A 14,993-nucleotide genomic window follows, 5' to 3' on the forward strand; every position below is an offset into this window, starting at 1 on the left:
GGGTTTTTTTTTTTTTGTTCTGGTGTTGTAGGGTGTGTTACAACTCTAGAAATACCTTTCATTCATGCTTCTCTGTCCTTTCTGACCTCCCTTGTGGTGGCCAGTTCCCATGTTGTACATTATTCAGCTCAGCCCGCTTGTTCATTTAGTTATTTTCCAGGAGAAATACTTGAAAGATGTTATTATTTTCAAAAACTTTCTTCCACATTATCTATCCCAACTGATGGGTGACTATCAGTAAGGTTTTGAATAAAGATGAAATAGAGGTTGCCCTTTGTATTTCACATGCAAAGACAGCTAGAAATAGTGCTGATTCTTGACAAAATCACCTAGATTACAGTCCTTGGCAGAGCTCTCATCAGCTCTAATTCTTAGAATTTCTCTTTCAGCTAGATGAGATCAGCTTAAGAAGCTGAAATTTATTACAAGTTTATTACAAGCTGCAATCTGCTCTGATAATCTGCCATGGGGTAATTGTGGGCCTTTGAAAAGGATCCTCTGAAGGAGAGAGCTATTAGTGTCTTGAAGGAGAAAAGCAGGATGTACCTTTGCACATTTTTTTTCCTGCTTGGTATTTCCTAGTGTTATTAGAGCTGCAGTGGAGCTATGGTTTGTGCAGTGTCATTTATGTCTTCCTGCATGCCTTGACCAATGGCTACATGGGGAAGAGCAACATGAATTGGCTCAGGTGTAGATTAAGCTGGTTGCCCAGATCCCTGACTTCACTAAAGGTATGGACGCAAAAATGGTGGGAGAATAGACAGTGAGTGGAATGATACATTGTGAAGGGTGAGTTTGGAAAGCAAGATATAGAAATAAATAGAAGATAGGCAATGTGGCTGTGCAGATCAGTCTGTATTGGTATGGTTAGGTAGAATGCTATTTTGATTACAGCATTATGAAGTTTAGTTTAAGTGCTAGCAGTGGAGAGGGTTTGATGGGCTTAGAAAGTAGTTGACATCTATTGGCCCCTAGTAATTTAATTACAATTTTAAAATGAGAAAAAGTTAAAATGCTTAACTCTTTCCTCTTGCATCCTTTTCTTGTTCCTTCATAGACATGAAAGTGTGTGTTGACTTCTAAAATTCTAATGTTCCATTTAAATCCTCTGAAAAATTAACAATTTACTATGAAAAAGAAAATAACTTTGCTAACTTTATTCAGTACATCCAATCTTTTATTCAATCTGTCCATTTCTGCAATTTTGCCAAATACTTTGACAAGATTCCAGCAATGCCATTTTATGCTCTGATATAGCTAGAATACTCAAACATTGCAAGGTTTTATGTCTAGTCCCAGAGTAAAGATAGATGACCAACCAATGCAGAAGGCTGGGGCAGGGTCTGCATTGAATTGAGCTGCTTACTGGGAGTGGTATTGCTCCTTAGATTTAGACTTGATGGCAAACACTAAGCAATATTTACCTGTTGCCGATTTTGGCCATCTTCTGGATGCAGACTGTCATACAAAATAGGTTCTACAAGTTTTGGGGAACCTTTAGCCCAGTTTGTATATGAGACAGCACTTCCATCAGACCAAACAAAGTTGAGTTCACTGAGCAGATCATTCAAGCCAATCCAAAGATCATTTGAACCATCCTTCAAATGGTACGTGAGAAAAGCTAAAATAAAAAGCCAATAGAGGAGAAAATTATTGTGTTACGTGATCAGTCAAAACATCAACTTATAAACAAATACTTAACTGTTTTTTTCATTAAAATCTTATAAAAACATTTTAATTTTATTTGATCAGAAATCTACCTGATTTCATTATTTCAGTGTTATGCCAAGCCCTTACCCATGAAAAATCTCAAAGAGTCAAAGTATTTGGGAACAATGAAGCAAGATTGCAAAGAGGAAAGAGAAAAAAAAAGCCTGTCTGACCACCATGATATCTAAAGAGTTCACTTATTTCAGCAGTCAGGATGAGCCACTTGACTGATGGAAATATGTACAGCTGCAAATGGAAGCCAGGAAACACAGGCAAGGTGAAAATACGCCTTTCTCTGGCATTATACTAAATAAAGTTGCAGAATTTAGGCAGCGGTATAGAAGCACATCCCATTCTATTTCTGGCACAAGCAGACCATTCATTCTGTTTTTTCTCTGTGCCTAAAGCCATAAATGCCAGTTCCAGATTTTTAATTTTATCTTAATTCTTGCCTATAAATAATGTAAGACACTTTGCATGTAACACGAAGAAGCAATCCTTAGCATGACTAGCATGCCCCAAACAGATTCTTCAGTTCTAAAAACATTTCATGCCATGGCCATATAACCATAATTTGAATACAAAATTATAAAAAGCATATATTTACATACTGACACTTGCCTTCTTTGCAGGAAATGTCCACTGTATACAGAGTAAAGGCTCTCTATTACCTAAGGGGCTGTTGCACTATACCTTGAACTTGTTCATTAGGTATGCTTGCCAAGTCTCCTCCAAGGCTCCTGCAAACTCTTCTTCCAGTAATCCAGTAATCATAGCTAGAGCCAAAAAATTTGTAACACTAGGGAAAAATAAGTATAGACTGTTAGAGTGACAGGACAAAGAATTTAGGCATGAATTACACTAGTTTAAATAAAAATCAGCCTAATTCAGACCCCCAAAATATTTTTTTGAGTTAACTTGGATCTGGAGCCAAATCAAAACCATTTACAAGTTTTAAATTTGCTCTCTGTCTTTCTGCAAGGCATTAAGAAAGTCATAAAAAACCTCAAATGGCTATTTACAAACCACAGTAGTAGTCTGATCAGAATCTAATGTTTTACCTAACTCAGAGATTTCTAGAAGCCATACACCACCACAACTGAAAGTTGTAACTGTTGGAAAAGCCCAGCCCAGGCATGGAATTGCTGGAAGTTTCTGAAAGCCCTTTTTGACCTGGTGTCTGTGGTCAGAGTACTCCTGTGTCTATTCAGCCTTCTTCATTATAAAGCTCTCTCATTAATGGAAGTATGTGACTCATTTTTTAAAAACTGTGTAGCCATCACTTTACCAATACATATTCACCCTCAAAGGTTCTGATAATTACCAGTGTGCCTCATGTGCCCTCCATGTTTGCAGCTCACCCTCTGCTCTGTGTCATGCCAGTAGCACAGTCAGAGAATTATCTTGCAAGGTTTGTGGAAATAATAACTTTGATGACTGTAACCTGGCATAAACTCACCTGGTGTGATATCTGTGGGTGCCTTCATAATAATGCTGTATGTATTAGGAAAGAGAACCTTCACTTATTAAGCACATCAAGTTTGTCTCTTTTGGGAAGAGGCAAGCATTACATTGAAGCCTATTTAGAAAAAAATTGTCTTATTTCTGTTTTGTTCCATCTCAAATGACTGATTTTGTGCTATGCCCAGTGCTTTAAGATGAATTCAGTTCTTCAGTTTTTTGAAACATCTATACAATGTAACAGTTTTCCCAATGTGCCTCAGGTGGCCACTTCTCAAGAAAACAATTAAACATCTGTAAACCCATCATTTTGCAGTAATTAGCCAATGGGTTCATTTTATAATTCGACTGACAAAACATATCTGAGAGACAAAAGGCCTTAAGAGTATCTTTAAGTATTTTCCCAAGCAGTAATATCATTGTGCTTAGGTGAAAGTGTCATACCTGATTTTTAAATAAAATCCAACCTGCAGGACATCCTCCAGGAGCTGAAGGTACTGCTGAAGGAAGGGTTGCATTTATAAAACTCCTGTGCCTCTCACAGATGTAGCCATTGGAAAAACCACAGTTGACATCATTCCACAAGCCTGAAATCAATTAAAGTTTAGCTACTAAGACACTGAATAAGATTGAAATTTGTGGGAAAGTGAACTGGTTTCTGAAGTTGACAAGCAATCTGCCTGGGAATGTGGGATAACCTGCCTTAGCTCAGCTCTACCTCCCGTTGTTCCTGTATACAGGGGCACTTTGGTCCTGCTGTGACGGGGGAGAAGTGGCCACATGGGGTGGCCTCTCAGTGAAACCCTCCCTAAGAGCTTTGTTGCACTGAAAGATGCAAGTGTCAAGTAACGCTGAATCAGTGAAAGCACCACAGAATGTGAAAATCTATATATGTTCTATTCCTTTGCTAACAATTTTCTTATTACTAAAAATATGATCTAGTTGTTCAAAAATAAATTATAAAACTATTATTGAAGTTCTAATAGTTTCTATTATTAGGAAATATTTTCAATTCACTATTATCTAATTATAATGATTTAAAAAAATAATTGCTGTTGATTTGAATTGAACATTTTCTTTGTGCAGCTGAAACACCAGTGATGAAATTGCCACTGCATTTCCATTAAAATCAATTTCTTAGACTCCACTTTTATGGATAATATTGCCCCTGAAGAAACCTCAGATATAACAACTATTCTTTATAAGAAGAAGGCACATTTCTCAAAATTTCTGGTAAAGAATGGGTGAAAATTGACAAGAGATTTTAAACAAACATTGGAAGAGCAGAAGTCATAAAATTACTTTACAAACCATAGTTATGTAACTCACCATCTTTTTTATTTAAAACCACACAATTTTCCTGAGCTTCTGCAAAGTTGGGCTCACCCTGTGCCCAAGCTGCATAGTGCACTGGGCTTCCACTCATCCAGCTGAAAAAAAGAAGTGGTTGGTGAGACAATGTCCATGAAACAGTTGAGAAAAATCTTCCTTAACATACTAAAAATATTTTCAAAAAATTACAACTGAGTCTCTCTGTAAACTGAGTTTCCATAAGAATTAAAAGACCTTATATAATGAAATCCCTGCATACCAAGTCAAAGACAAAAATACCTTTATTTTTAACCGATAATATTGACGTATTCATAGCATACAAAAGTTCAATTTAGAACTGTGTTTGTACAGTGTAGTTTAGCCAAGGGAGAGCACACATTCCAACAAGCATTATCACTCTCTGTATCTGCATTTAACTCCTTTGCAGTGGTTCCTCCAGAAGGAACTTTGGCGGTACAACACTCCTACAACTGCTCTTTATGGATCTTGATGGAGCTTATTTACCTACCTGAACTGTTGATCAGCATTCTGGATTAATCCTATGAGATATGAGTTCAGTTGGCCGTTTTTTAATATCTAAACATAAAAATATATTTTTAATTATAATTTTATAATATTTATTAATCATCTGATACAAAAAAAGTGTAAATATTTTTCTACAGAAGCAAATAAATGAATACATATTCTTTAAATGATTGTGCACAGTCATCTGAGATACGTACAACTTATAGTTTTGCTTTATTATTATTTTTGTTGAGACATTCCTATTTTTGGCTGAATTACTGGTAGGATCAAAGCTTTCAAAGTTCTGTTCTCAATTTAAGAAGAAAAAGTCATAGAAGACTTGAGAAAAACATTAAGTATAAATTTTTTGATCCTTTCCTGGTTGTAAGCAGCTATGTAATTCTTGTGTCTCAAGCTGTCTGAGCTCTCCTTCTGTCATATCCTTTCCCACACAATAAAAGCAAACATCTAACAGTGTGGCTCAGAAAGGTGGTTGTGTGGCTATGGTGGTATTAGCAAACCAAGTAGGATTATGGCAGAGGTTTGAGGTACCATCCATGCTATTAAGTTGTCAGCATTCCCCTGCTGTGCTTCGGTCATGGTACAGAAAACTGATCCACGAAGGATTGTTGGAATGATCAGTCTAACCTGGACCAGCCTTTCTTGGAAAAGCTGTTTTGGAGAGCAACATGACCATCAGGCAGGACCATCAAAGCTACACTGGCAGTTGCCTGCCTGATCTATGTGCAACACTGGGTTCTAGTATGTGATATTCAGAGTAGAGGCAAGCACCCTGTCAGAAGGAGAGTTTTCTGAGACTACACCTACCTTGCCTATTCATTGCTCCTTATGTGTTTTGCTCAGAACTCCATTCAGACTAAAATAGACAAGAATATACCTATCTGAGTAAACATTGAGTTCTTTTACATGTTTTTTTTTTTATTTCCTGAAGATTCATGTAGTAGAATAAATATTTTTTCATAGAATCATTAAACCTAATCCTAAGAAAATTTTAGCAGTAGTAATATTTGGTAAAAGTGGTAATATTATGCAACAAGCACATTCTTCTGTACTTCACAAGCAGAGGATACATACAAAGGGTATATAAGCAATGTAGTGTATAACACAACAAAATCTCTACTTACATATTTCCACAAAAATTTTCTTTCACTATTATTTTCAATAGTAGCAAGATTTCCATGATTGTTTCTGCAGAATGTTCTGGCTTTCTCCATAGAGGTCTTTTCTGGGCTGAAAAAATATTTTTTGTCTCCTTTTACAATCCAGCCATCTTCTGTGACTTCATATGCTGCAACACAGAAGAGAAATCTCTGCATTCTTCTCAGTTCTTACACAAAGCTGGTGGTGTTACATTGCACCACCCTTCAGGTAAGTGAAAATAAACAGAAGCTTACTGGTAGAAGGACCCAGAGGTTCTGGTTTCAAGGGTGTCCCTGTAATGAAATTGGATAAAAAGAAGATGATGTAAAATATTTCCCAAACATCGAGCCACTATAAGTGTTCGATTAATGGAAATTATTTTAATGTCTATTAACTTTTCACATTTTACATATTCAATGCAGAATATAATTATATGGTATCTTTAGTGCAAAGTTAAAAATGGATGCTTGGTGAATAAAAGATGCATTACAGGCTTACATCTCTGTCTTGGTAGATTTTTGATAAGTGCATCTTGAATATCTTGAATATTGCCTAAATTGGACGGCTGAAGTTAGTCTGAATGAATATTTGTTTCTGAAAGAACACTACATAGAGAAAATACTCCAACGTTGGTAGACTTTGAACAATTCTTTATGGACATTGTGTTGTAGTTGAACAAGAAATTCAAATGCTAAACAAATTTTTGCTTTTTTTACATCTATTTATAATGTATATTTATTATTTGTATTTAACAGTTCATTAGTATTTATTTGTTAGTTAAACTTTTTTTCAGTGTAGTTGCTTCAACAAGAATAACATTACCACTTTTTGAAAAATACTTTAAACAAAAAATTTCCACATCACATGGAGTGTGATATTGGAGAAATGTTTCTCTAAACATTTAGGGCCAAGAGCTATAAAAATGTAAAATAAATGTCACCTTTACAATCTCCAGGCCATCTGAATGGGGCTCTGAGCAACCTGGTCAAAGGCTGGGAGTTGGAACTGGATGATCTTTAAGGTCCTTTCCAACTCACCCCATTCTGTGATTCTATGTTTTTTCCCCACAGGAATATATTGTGTTTCTGTAGGCGTAATTACATTTTATTAAGTGTGTGAACATATGCTTGGGTTAAAAAAAAAAAAAGTCAGCTTTTAAAAATAATCTATCGTATGATTGGTTACAACCTTAAAAAAATGGCTACAAGATTTAAATATAATCTATATATCTGTTCTGGAAGTATGAAGTAATCTGTCTATTTCAGCATGCCATTCTGCACTGCTGACTAATGATGGCAATTTCTTCAGGCTGTAATTTCTGCCATTCATATGCTACTACTAATTAACAGTAAACAGCTACTATTGACACTTTGCTAATGATTTTTAGCCGTGGTGATTATGCAGGTGAGAACTCACAAAGGAACTTAACAGGAAAAGTATCTTCACAACATCTCTCTGAGATAGAGGTCTATGATTACTGCTTTATAAGTATAAGAAGCTGAGACTATGTGCCTTGGTTAGAAAATTGTTTTGAATAATTCAGCAGCACAGAAATTATGTCTTTTAGAAAAGCAGCAATTGAAACTAGTGTGAAGGAGCCCAGGGAGCCACCAGAGGAACATTGCTGTTACTGTGGGAAGTAAAATATGTAGCCCAACACATAGCTATTCCTCTCTAATTTCACTGAATATTTTTCCAAACAATAGCTGAGAAAAAAAAAAAAAGAAAAAAAAGAGAAGTGGAGATTTTTCTACTAGTATGTGATGAAGATGTGAAACTGTCTTAAATTTTGAAGCTTTCATTACCATCTTCTTGTTGCAGCGGGCCTGTTGTTACAGGCTTGTCTTTACATGTCATCTTACAGAAAGACTGATTCTATAATGCTGGTAGTGTTGTTTAATTTAGAGTAGGTGGCTACTGGGCCGTTGTGTACCAACATTCGAGCGGAGGAGTGAAGTTTCACTTCACTAAGGATATGGAAATTCAAAATAATATTTTGCTTCTTCTTTTTATATTTTTTTTCCCCTTTGAATTGTAGTCCTCTCTTCCTCCCTCAGTCAGAATTTTTGTTTTGACAAAAATCTGCTTTTGTGCAGAGTAGTGAATATTGCAAGGTAAGCTCTTAAGATTGCTTTAATCATATTTTCTATTATTACACATTTACATAGAGAAGTGTAATTTTAGTAAAGCTTATCATGGAATATGCTTTTTATAATGAAACAAAAAAGTTTATGGTTAACAGCTGAAATCTTGTATACCAAAGGTCTTGACCTACTTTTCTGTGTGCAAAATTCATGTGAAATAAACAAAACTTTCTACCAGTATGTAACTTGTAGAGTTTCCTGTTATGATAGAATGGATTTAACTTGAATTTCTTTCTAAGGTGAGTTTAGAGTAAAAAGTAACCTACCTTTTTTTATTTCACAAATCCAGTTATGACTGTATTCACAGTGCTCATAAATCCATGACAAGGAAGGGTTTTCACTGATTGCTCCACAATTTTGAAATGCGATATCATAAAAATAATCTCTTGCTTTATAATTCACCTACAGAGAAAACACACCTGTGGTTTTTATTTTAATCTACAGGGGGAAAAACTGTCCTCTGTAAGGAATGAGAAGTAGAGCAAAAGTTTCCAACCACTCCTTTTCCTCCTCCTCTGGCTGTGAAGCCAATGTGAGCTACTAAATTACAAACACTCTGCAAGAGGAAAGAAAGGCTCTGAGTTCATGCAGCATCTAACAGACTGTAGCAGTCCCACAAAAATTGGACTCAACTGAGTCCAAATAAAATAAATAAAAAGCAGGAAAAAGTTTCTGGCAATTTATCACCAGAGACTAACAAAACCAGGAGAGACCTTTCTCATATATTAGTGACTTGGATAATCATTTCTGTAGCTGAGAGTAGTCCTTTGTCTTTTATCACTTTTGTGATGGTATAACCTCAGGGTTTATTGGCCTCTCTCGTTTTTTTCCAATCTAGTATGAAGAATAATGATTCAGAGTTACCCAGATGCAAAATAGGCATTTTTGGAAATTCTTTTACACCTTTTATACACACCAGTCATGGAAACTTCAACAGAAAAAAATGTCCAGGACAGAAGGAAACCGGCATGGTGAAACACTCACCGGAGAACCATCACTCCAGGAAAGTCCACCATCAGGATCCAAACACTGCAAACCTATCCAGAAAGGCTGAAATGATGGAGATTTCTTTCTGGAGTGTGAAAAAAATATACAGTTAAAAAGGAGACATGTTGTTAGCTCTGCTCAATTATAAAAGTTACATGAGACAATAACTCTGACACTTATTGAACACTTCAATGCAGAAATTTTAAAAATAAAAAGTATTGTTGATCAGCAAACTCCAATTGGCAAGTACATGAAGTTCACACCTTAAAATTTCCTGCTCTGCAAATGGTTGTATTGAAAACAAAGCATGTTATTTTTCTGCACTGATGTTGTGATTATAGTGGTTTTTTCTCAGAAATAAAATGCTCAGGCTACTAAAAGACAAAATTTTGTTTCAAAATTATTCACTAAGCAAACTTAGAATAGGGTCTGTGGAGAAGCATTCAACAAATTCTGTTGTTGGACTAGTTTTTATCTGAATTTAAAATGTTTGCAGGTTATGAAATTTTAGGAGCTCCAAAAATTCTTTGAAAACATTACTCATACGAGACATTTTCTCAGTTACTTTTCTTATTGTTAGGGTGAAAACCAGATAGATTTTTAAATAATTATCTCAGGAGCAAAACAATAGTACCATTATTTATTATTGTATCATGTGTTGTTACACCGAAATATCAATTATTAGACAGTTTGCTTCCTTACTTTATTAAGTTTTCTATCACTGTTTGCTCTTCTTCATTTCTAATGGCAGCCAGGTCTCCTCCTATTTCTCTGCAGAAATCTCGGGCTTCAAACCATGTTTTTTTTTTGTCTTCTTCTCTCACAAATCCCTGTAGATGCAGGTAGAACACTGTGTTTTCAGTGTGCTAAACATAAATCTGCTGGCTGCCTTGCATAAGAAAAATAAGTAAACCTTCCATTACAGTTATTCATTACAGTCTGGATTCAAGAGTAATTGGATGACCTTACTTACCACTGATAGAGTGAAAGCTGCAGTGATATTTGAATAGCTGTGTAAAAGCTTGCTACATTGTGCCATTCTGTGATGTTTAGATTGCCTATTTATTTGGCAATAATTTGGCAATTATTTTGCTGTCCTTTTTCCCAGGTAGGATTATGGCAAAAAACAATACTTACTCTGAAGCAGGAATTAGTGCTATTGCTTGTATCCCAACCCAAGGGACATTTGAAATCAGAAACTGTTTCAGAAACAGCAGGAACAGTGACTTTTTCAGCTAATTTTTTGCAGAGAAATTTCGCCTTTACTTCACAGTTCTGAACGTCCCATAGTCCAGCTGCATTTCCAGTCCTAAGGGCAACACAACCCGCTTCCTTCCCTTTACAAGATAAAAAATAAAGTTGAAATGTTTTTTAAAGAAGCTCTTTGACATTTTTATGGCTCATATAATTAATTTACAAGAGACTATTTGAAATATTAAGTGTAGTGTCCACTCAGAGGAGGAGCTTAGTGAAAAGAGGAAACCAGCAAATCCTTCACTTTGAGTGCATAAATAACTCCTTGCCTGCCTCTTTCCTCTCCCACTTGTGGCAAGGCTTTGGCAGCACATTGCTAACGCTGGAAGGGATTTCATCGTTTCTGCTCAATTTGATTTTGCTCTTGGAAACAATGAGAAATCAGAAAATAAATATTTTCATGGCATCATAGAAAATCATAGCATAATTTAGGTTGGAAAAGATCTGTAAGATTGTAGAGTCCAACCAATTAACACAGGTCCACCACTAAGCCATCAGTGCCACATCTACACGTCTTCACATCTTGTAAAAACATCCAGGGATGGTAACTCAACCACTTCCCTGGGCAGCCCATTCCAAGGCCTGAGTATCCTTTCTGAACTCTCATCACCCTGGGATGGATCCCATCTGGGTCCACAGATTTATGAACATCCTCCCCCCTCAGATGGAAACTAAACTTTGTTTATGAAAATATGTCTTGAAGTGCTATTTTTCTGCCTAGGTTCCCAGAAAAAACAAGATAGGGTGGGGGCCTTGTATCCCATGGGGCTTGGAGCTCTGGAATATGTTTTGTCCTTCTGCATAGGGAAAAGATAAGGAAAAGCACTGGGACTAGCTTCTAATATCATAATAAGCATAATATATGTGTAAAGAATACAGAGAATATATAAAAAAGAAAAAGGCAAAAATCATTTGGCATCAGCAGAGTACCAGGCATTGCTGCATTCCAGTTTGCGTACAGAACACCTTCTCCAGTCACCCACTTGAAAATCCCTTGCTCTTCCATGTCTGAGAGACCAATCCAAAAATACTTCTCAGAGCTCAGACCAATGAGGCTGGTCAGGTAGGCTTGCTCATATCTGAAATGACAGGATGGGATTAAACCCAGCTTTCCTTCCTTCTCCCACTCCTCAGCATCCAAACTTCACACAGCTAGAATGAATAGATTCTCCATTAAATTTCCTCTTATGGAGAACATGTTGTTCAACTGGGTCCCAGCTGCAGTAGGGGGTGGAGCTGTGCTATACTGGAAAACTATTCCTTACAGAGGCAAAGTTGCTGTTGTCTGTTCTGTCAAAGTAAAGTACTAAAAAAACATTGAGGTATAAATCGTTTTTAGTAAGAAAAGCCATACTATGTTTATTTTTTTTTTCTTCATACAAAGGATATACAGGGGTTTTTCTGGTTTGGTTTTTTTTCAAAAAGTTCTCAATTCTTTTTTAAAATTCCAATATTATTGCATCAGATATAGAATTTTTAAAGTCTTTTCATACCTGTCTGCTATACTTGTTAAATAACCACTGCTCCTTTCACAGGTTTTCTTTGCTTCTGAAAATGTTACAGAGGTATGTCCAACCAGGTAGCAGTAAAACCCATATCTTTTCCAACCCTGTCAAGAACACATGAAATAAACTTGCAATTAAAAACCACATACATTCTAGCACTTGAATTTCAATGAATACACATAAGCCAACATTTTTTTAATATAATTTAACATGATTATGTATAAATCTGAATTCCAGTGTACCAATGGAAATTCAGCTTAGCAAACATTCAGTGCAGAAAGAAAAGATTTAATGCCTATGACTCTCACTTTTTTGAAATTAATGGATACATTTTTACTGGTAAAAAAGTCAGAGGGACTCAGAGATGAATAAAGTTATTCTTTGCTCAGAACAAAAAAAGAGCAGTCTGTATTATAGTAGAGATGCTGGCTCAAGTTTCCTATGTTTTCAAGGCTAAAGGAACAGTAAGTAGACTAATTAATTGATTTAATACATCAGGTCACCTAAAAAGTCTGACTGAAGAGGTAACATAGAAACCACTGAAGGGCAAAATATTCAAAATTACAGCTGAATTTCAGGTAACTTTTTCCTTTTATACCATCTCAAGATTTGCTTGCTGCACCCAAGAAAGGTAAATAAACTCTGTGTTCAGCATTTGGCTACTGCTTAACTCCATTGAGCACAACGAGTCTCAGCTCTGTTCCCCATAGGGGCTTGTGGGAAAGGTTACTAAATATAGAATAGGAGTATAAAGGATTAGGAAAGTATAAAGAGGGAAAAAAAGTAAAAAAAAGTGGTAGGATACAATAACTTGCTCAAAACAATTTCATTTATATAAAGGACTTTATTGTTTTGATTTGGCTTCAGTAGTGAGATTTGTCATCATCTGGCATCATGCTGCATAGTCCAGAATTGTTACCAGTCCCTACTACATGTTCAATAACCACAGATGGTTGTAGAACAATGTAACAAATATACAGACAAACACAGCATTGGCTTTAGCCCCTTTCACAGAAAGTTCTGAGAGGTAATAGGCCTGACTTATTATTATTCCTTATATGGGAATGTACCCTGAATTGGTTCTGCAATAACACTTGTTAGGAATGAAAAGGAAAAAAATAAAAGATCATTTCAATGTCAAGAGGAGCTTGGGAGCTTGTGAAGTTTTGCTAACCAGATTCTTGGTTATGCTTTCTTCTTACCTTCAGGCAGGCAGGATCAGTCTTTGCTGTTTGAGAAACTCCTTGCAGTGGGTCTCTTCTGCAGATGTAGCCTAACATCCTGTCACAGGCACTGTCTGCCCAGTATCCATCCTAGTTGCAGTTTGGGAAGAGGTGAAAAGCAGTGAGGCAGAAACTTTTTACTTTAGAAACATTGTCATTCTTTTCAAAATACTGTTTCAATGTGAATAGCTGTGCCTTTTAGGAGATTCCAGGTATTTGAGCTTGGAGGTGAGGTTATGTTAAGCTAAGTGGCACAGTCAGACTGTTAAGGTTTGCTTGGCCTATAATGTACACTCACAATCAAATATGAACATTTACTATTTATATGGAATTTCATTCTAAATTTAATTTAGAACAACCATATGTCTGAGGGAATAAAGATAACTTCTTTTGATTCTATGCAACTTAGCAACTATGCTAAATTGCATTAAAAATCTCACTAGAAGTGTAGCCAAAAGTCAAATAGTGCAGTGCTACGCTGTATGATTCGTGTGGAATAATTCACCTTTCCTGCCATAAAGACACAATCTTCTTGGCCAGTGACTTCATGGGTTGGTTCTCCAGGCAACCACTTAGTATATGTCACAGGAGTCCCATCACTCCATTCAAAGTACATTTGAATTTTGAGGTCATTCAGGCCAATCCACAGCTCATCCACAGCTCCTAAGAACAGAAATTCATTTGTGTTATTACTACCCAAGTTGAAACAGTCCATAGGAGCAAGATTTTATGGAGATGAGCTGAAATTGCAATGCTGCAATGCAAATTCATCTGTATTAAAAGACAGAGGAGTTTATTTTAAAATGTAATTCTAATTCTTCTTTCAAGAAGTTAAAAATGAGATACCATTAGGAAATGAGATTTGTCAGCTTTATCAGTAAAGTACATTACTGTATCTACAGCTACAAGGTGTCTGGTGCAGATAATCCATTCAAATGCTGCAGTGACTAGAGCTGTTATTTCCTTCAAGTGACTTCATGCAGTGAAAAACAAATGAAAATCAAAATGGAAATAATTAAAATGAAAATGAAAAGACCATAATGACTCCTCTTGCGAGTTTTTGGCTTTCAGGTTTTTCTAACCTATAAATCTGTGGCTTTCCCTATAAATATTCATAAAAAGCAAGAAATAATTATTTTATTTAAATCCTGTAAGATTTCTAGTAGTGCAGTTCTCTATTTGTACCAAACACTGTCCTGTAGAAATACTCACTATAGCCAAGCTGAGACAGTATGAAGCCATGCTCCTCAGGGTTGTGGATACTGGCCAGGTCACCATTGCTCTCATTGCAGGAAATCAGGGCTTCTCTCCATTCTTTGGGGTCTCTATGAACCATGAAACAGTGACCTCCATAGGGCAACCAGTCTTCTGGGCATTTAACAGACTCTACATCTCCTCAAAATCAATAGATATGTCAAGTTTTTAAATGGTGCAAACTGAAGTCTAGAATAACTGCAATTACACTTCAAATTTAGCTAATTAACAAATTAGAATGAAAAGGAGGTGGTAACAAAGAAGCAGTACTTCATTCCTTACATGTGTGTTTTAATCTGTATGTTGTTGCTGTTGGTACTTTTACTGAAAGCAAAGTGCATTTAAACAAAAGAGGAAAAGACTGGAGCCAGTTGTTACTGGACTTCACTGGTGTGAAGTACTCACTGGCCAGAGGAATATTATGGAATTTCATGTGCAGCATTTCCACATAATATACC

The 14,993-nt window shown here is 36.1% G+C and overlaps 1 protein-coding gene across 2 annotated transcripts in view; it reads right to left on the reverse strand.

The window, feature by feature from the left end:
* LOC129130959 (macrophage mannose receptor 1-like) overlaps positions 1–14,993 on the reverse strand; it is a 31,679-nt gene that overhangs the window by 8,515 nt on the left and 8,171 nt on the right. The window contains exons 7-22 of one of the 2 annotated variants that reach the window (XM_077174207.1): positions 14,494–14,667; positions 13,787–13,944; positions 13,261–13,371; positions 12,047–12,162; positions 11,484–11,632; positions 10,437–10,636; positions 10,002–10,129; positions 9,297–9,384; positions 8,579–8,714; positions 6,423–6,461; positions 6,153–6,316; positions 5,012–5,079; positions 4,501–4,601; positions 3,616–3,758; positions 2,404–2,509; positions 1,425–1,621 (exon numbers count right to left, since the gene is read on the reverse strand). In XM_077174207.1, coding sequence (XP_077030322.1) covers positions 1,425–1,621; positions 2,404–2,509; positions 3,616–3,758; positions 4,501–4,601; positions 5,012–5,079; positions 6,153–6,316; positions 6,423–6,461; positions 8,579–8,714; positions 9,297–9,384; positions 10,002–10,129; positions 10,437–10,636; positions 11,484–11,632; positions 12,047–12,162; positions 13,261–13,371; positions 13,787–13,944; positions 14,494–14,667 — 2,078 coding nt within the window. Of the gene's footprint in view, positions 1–1,424; positions 1,622–2,403; positions 2,510–3,615; positions 3,759–4,500; positions 4,602–5,011; positions 5,080–6,152; positions 6,317–6,422; positions 6,462–8,578; positions 8,715–9,296; positions 9,385–10,001; positions 10,130–10,436; positions 10,637–11,483; positions 11,633–12,046; positions 12,163–13,260; positions 13,372–13,786; positions 13,945–14,493; positions 14,677–14,993 lie in introns of both variants that reach the window. The other variant, XM_054649669.2, reaches the window with a different exon arrangement.

Source organism: Agelaius phoeniceus, chromosome 1 (assembly GCF_051311805.1).
Source record: "Agelaius phoeniceus isolate bAgePho1 chromosome 1, bAgePho1.hap1, whole genome shotgun sequence".
Lineage (NCBI taxonomy): Eukaryota > Metazoa > Chordata > Aves > Passeriformes > Icteridae > Agelaius > Agelaius phoeniceus.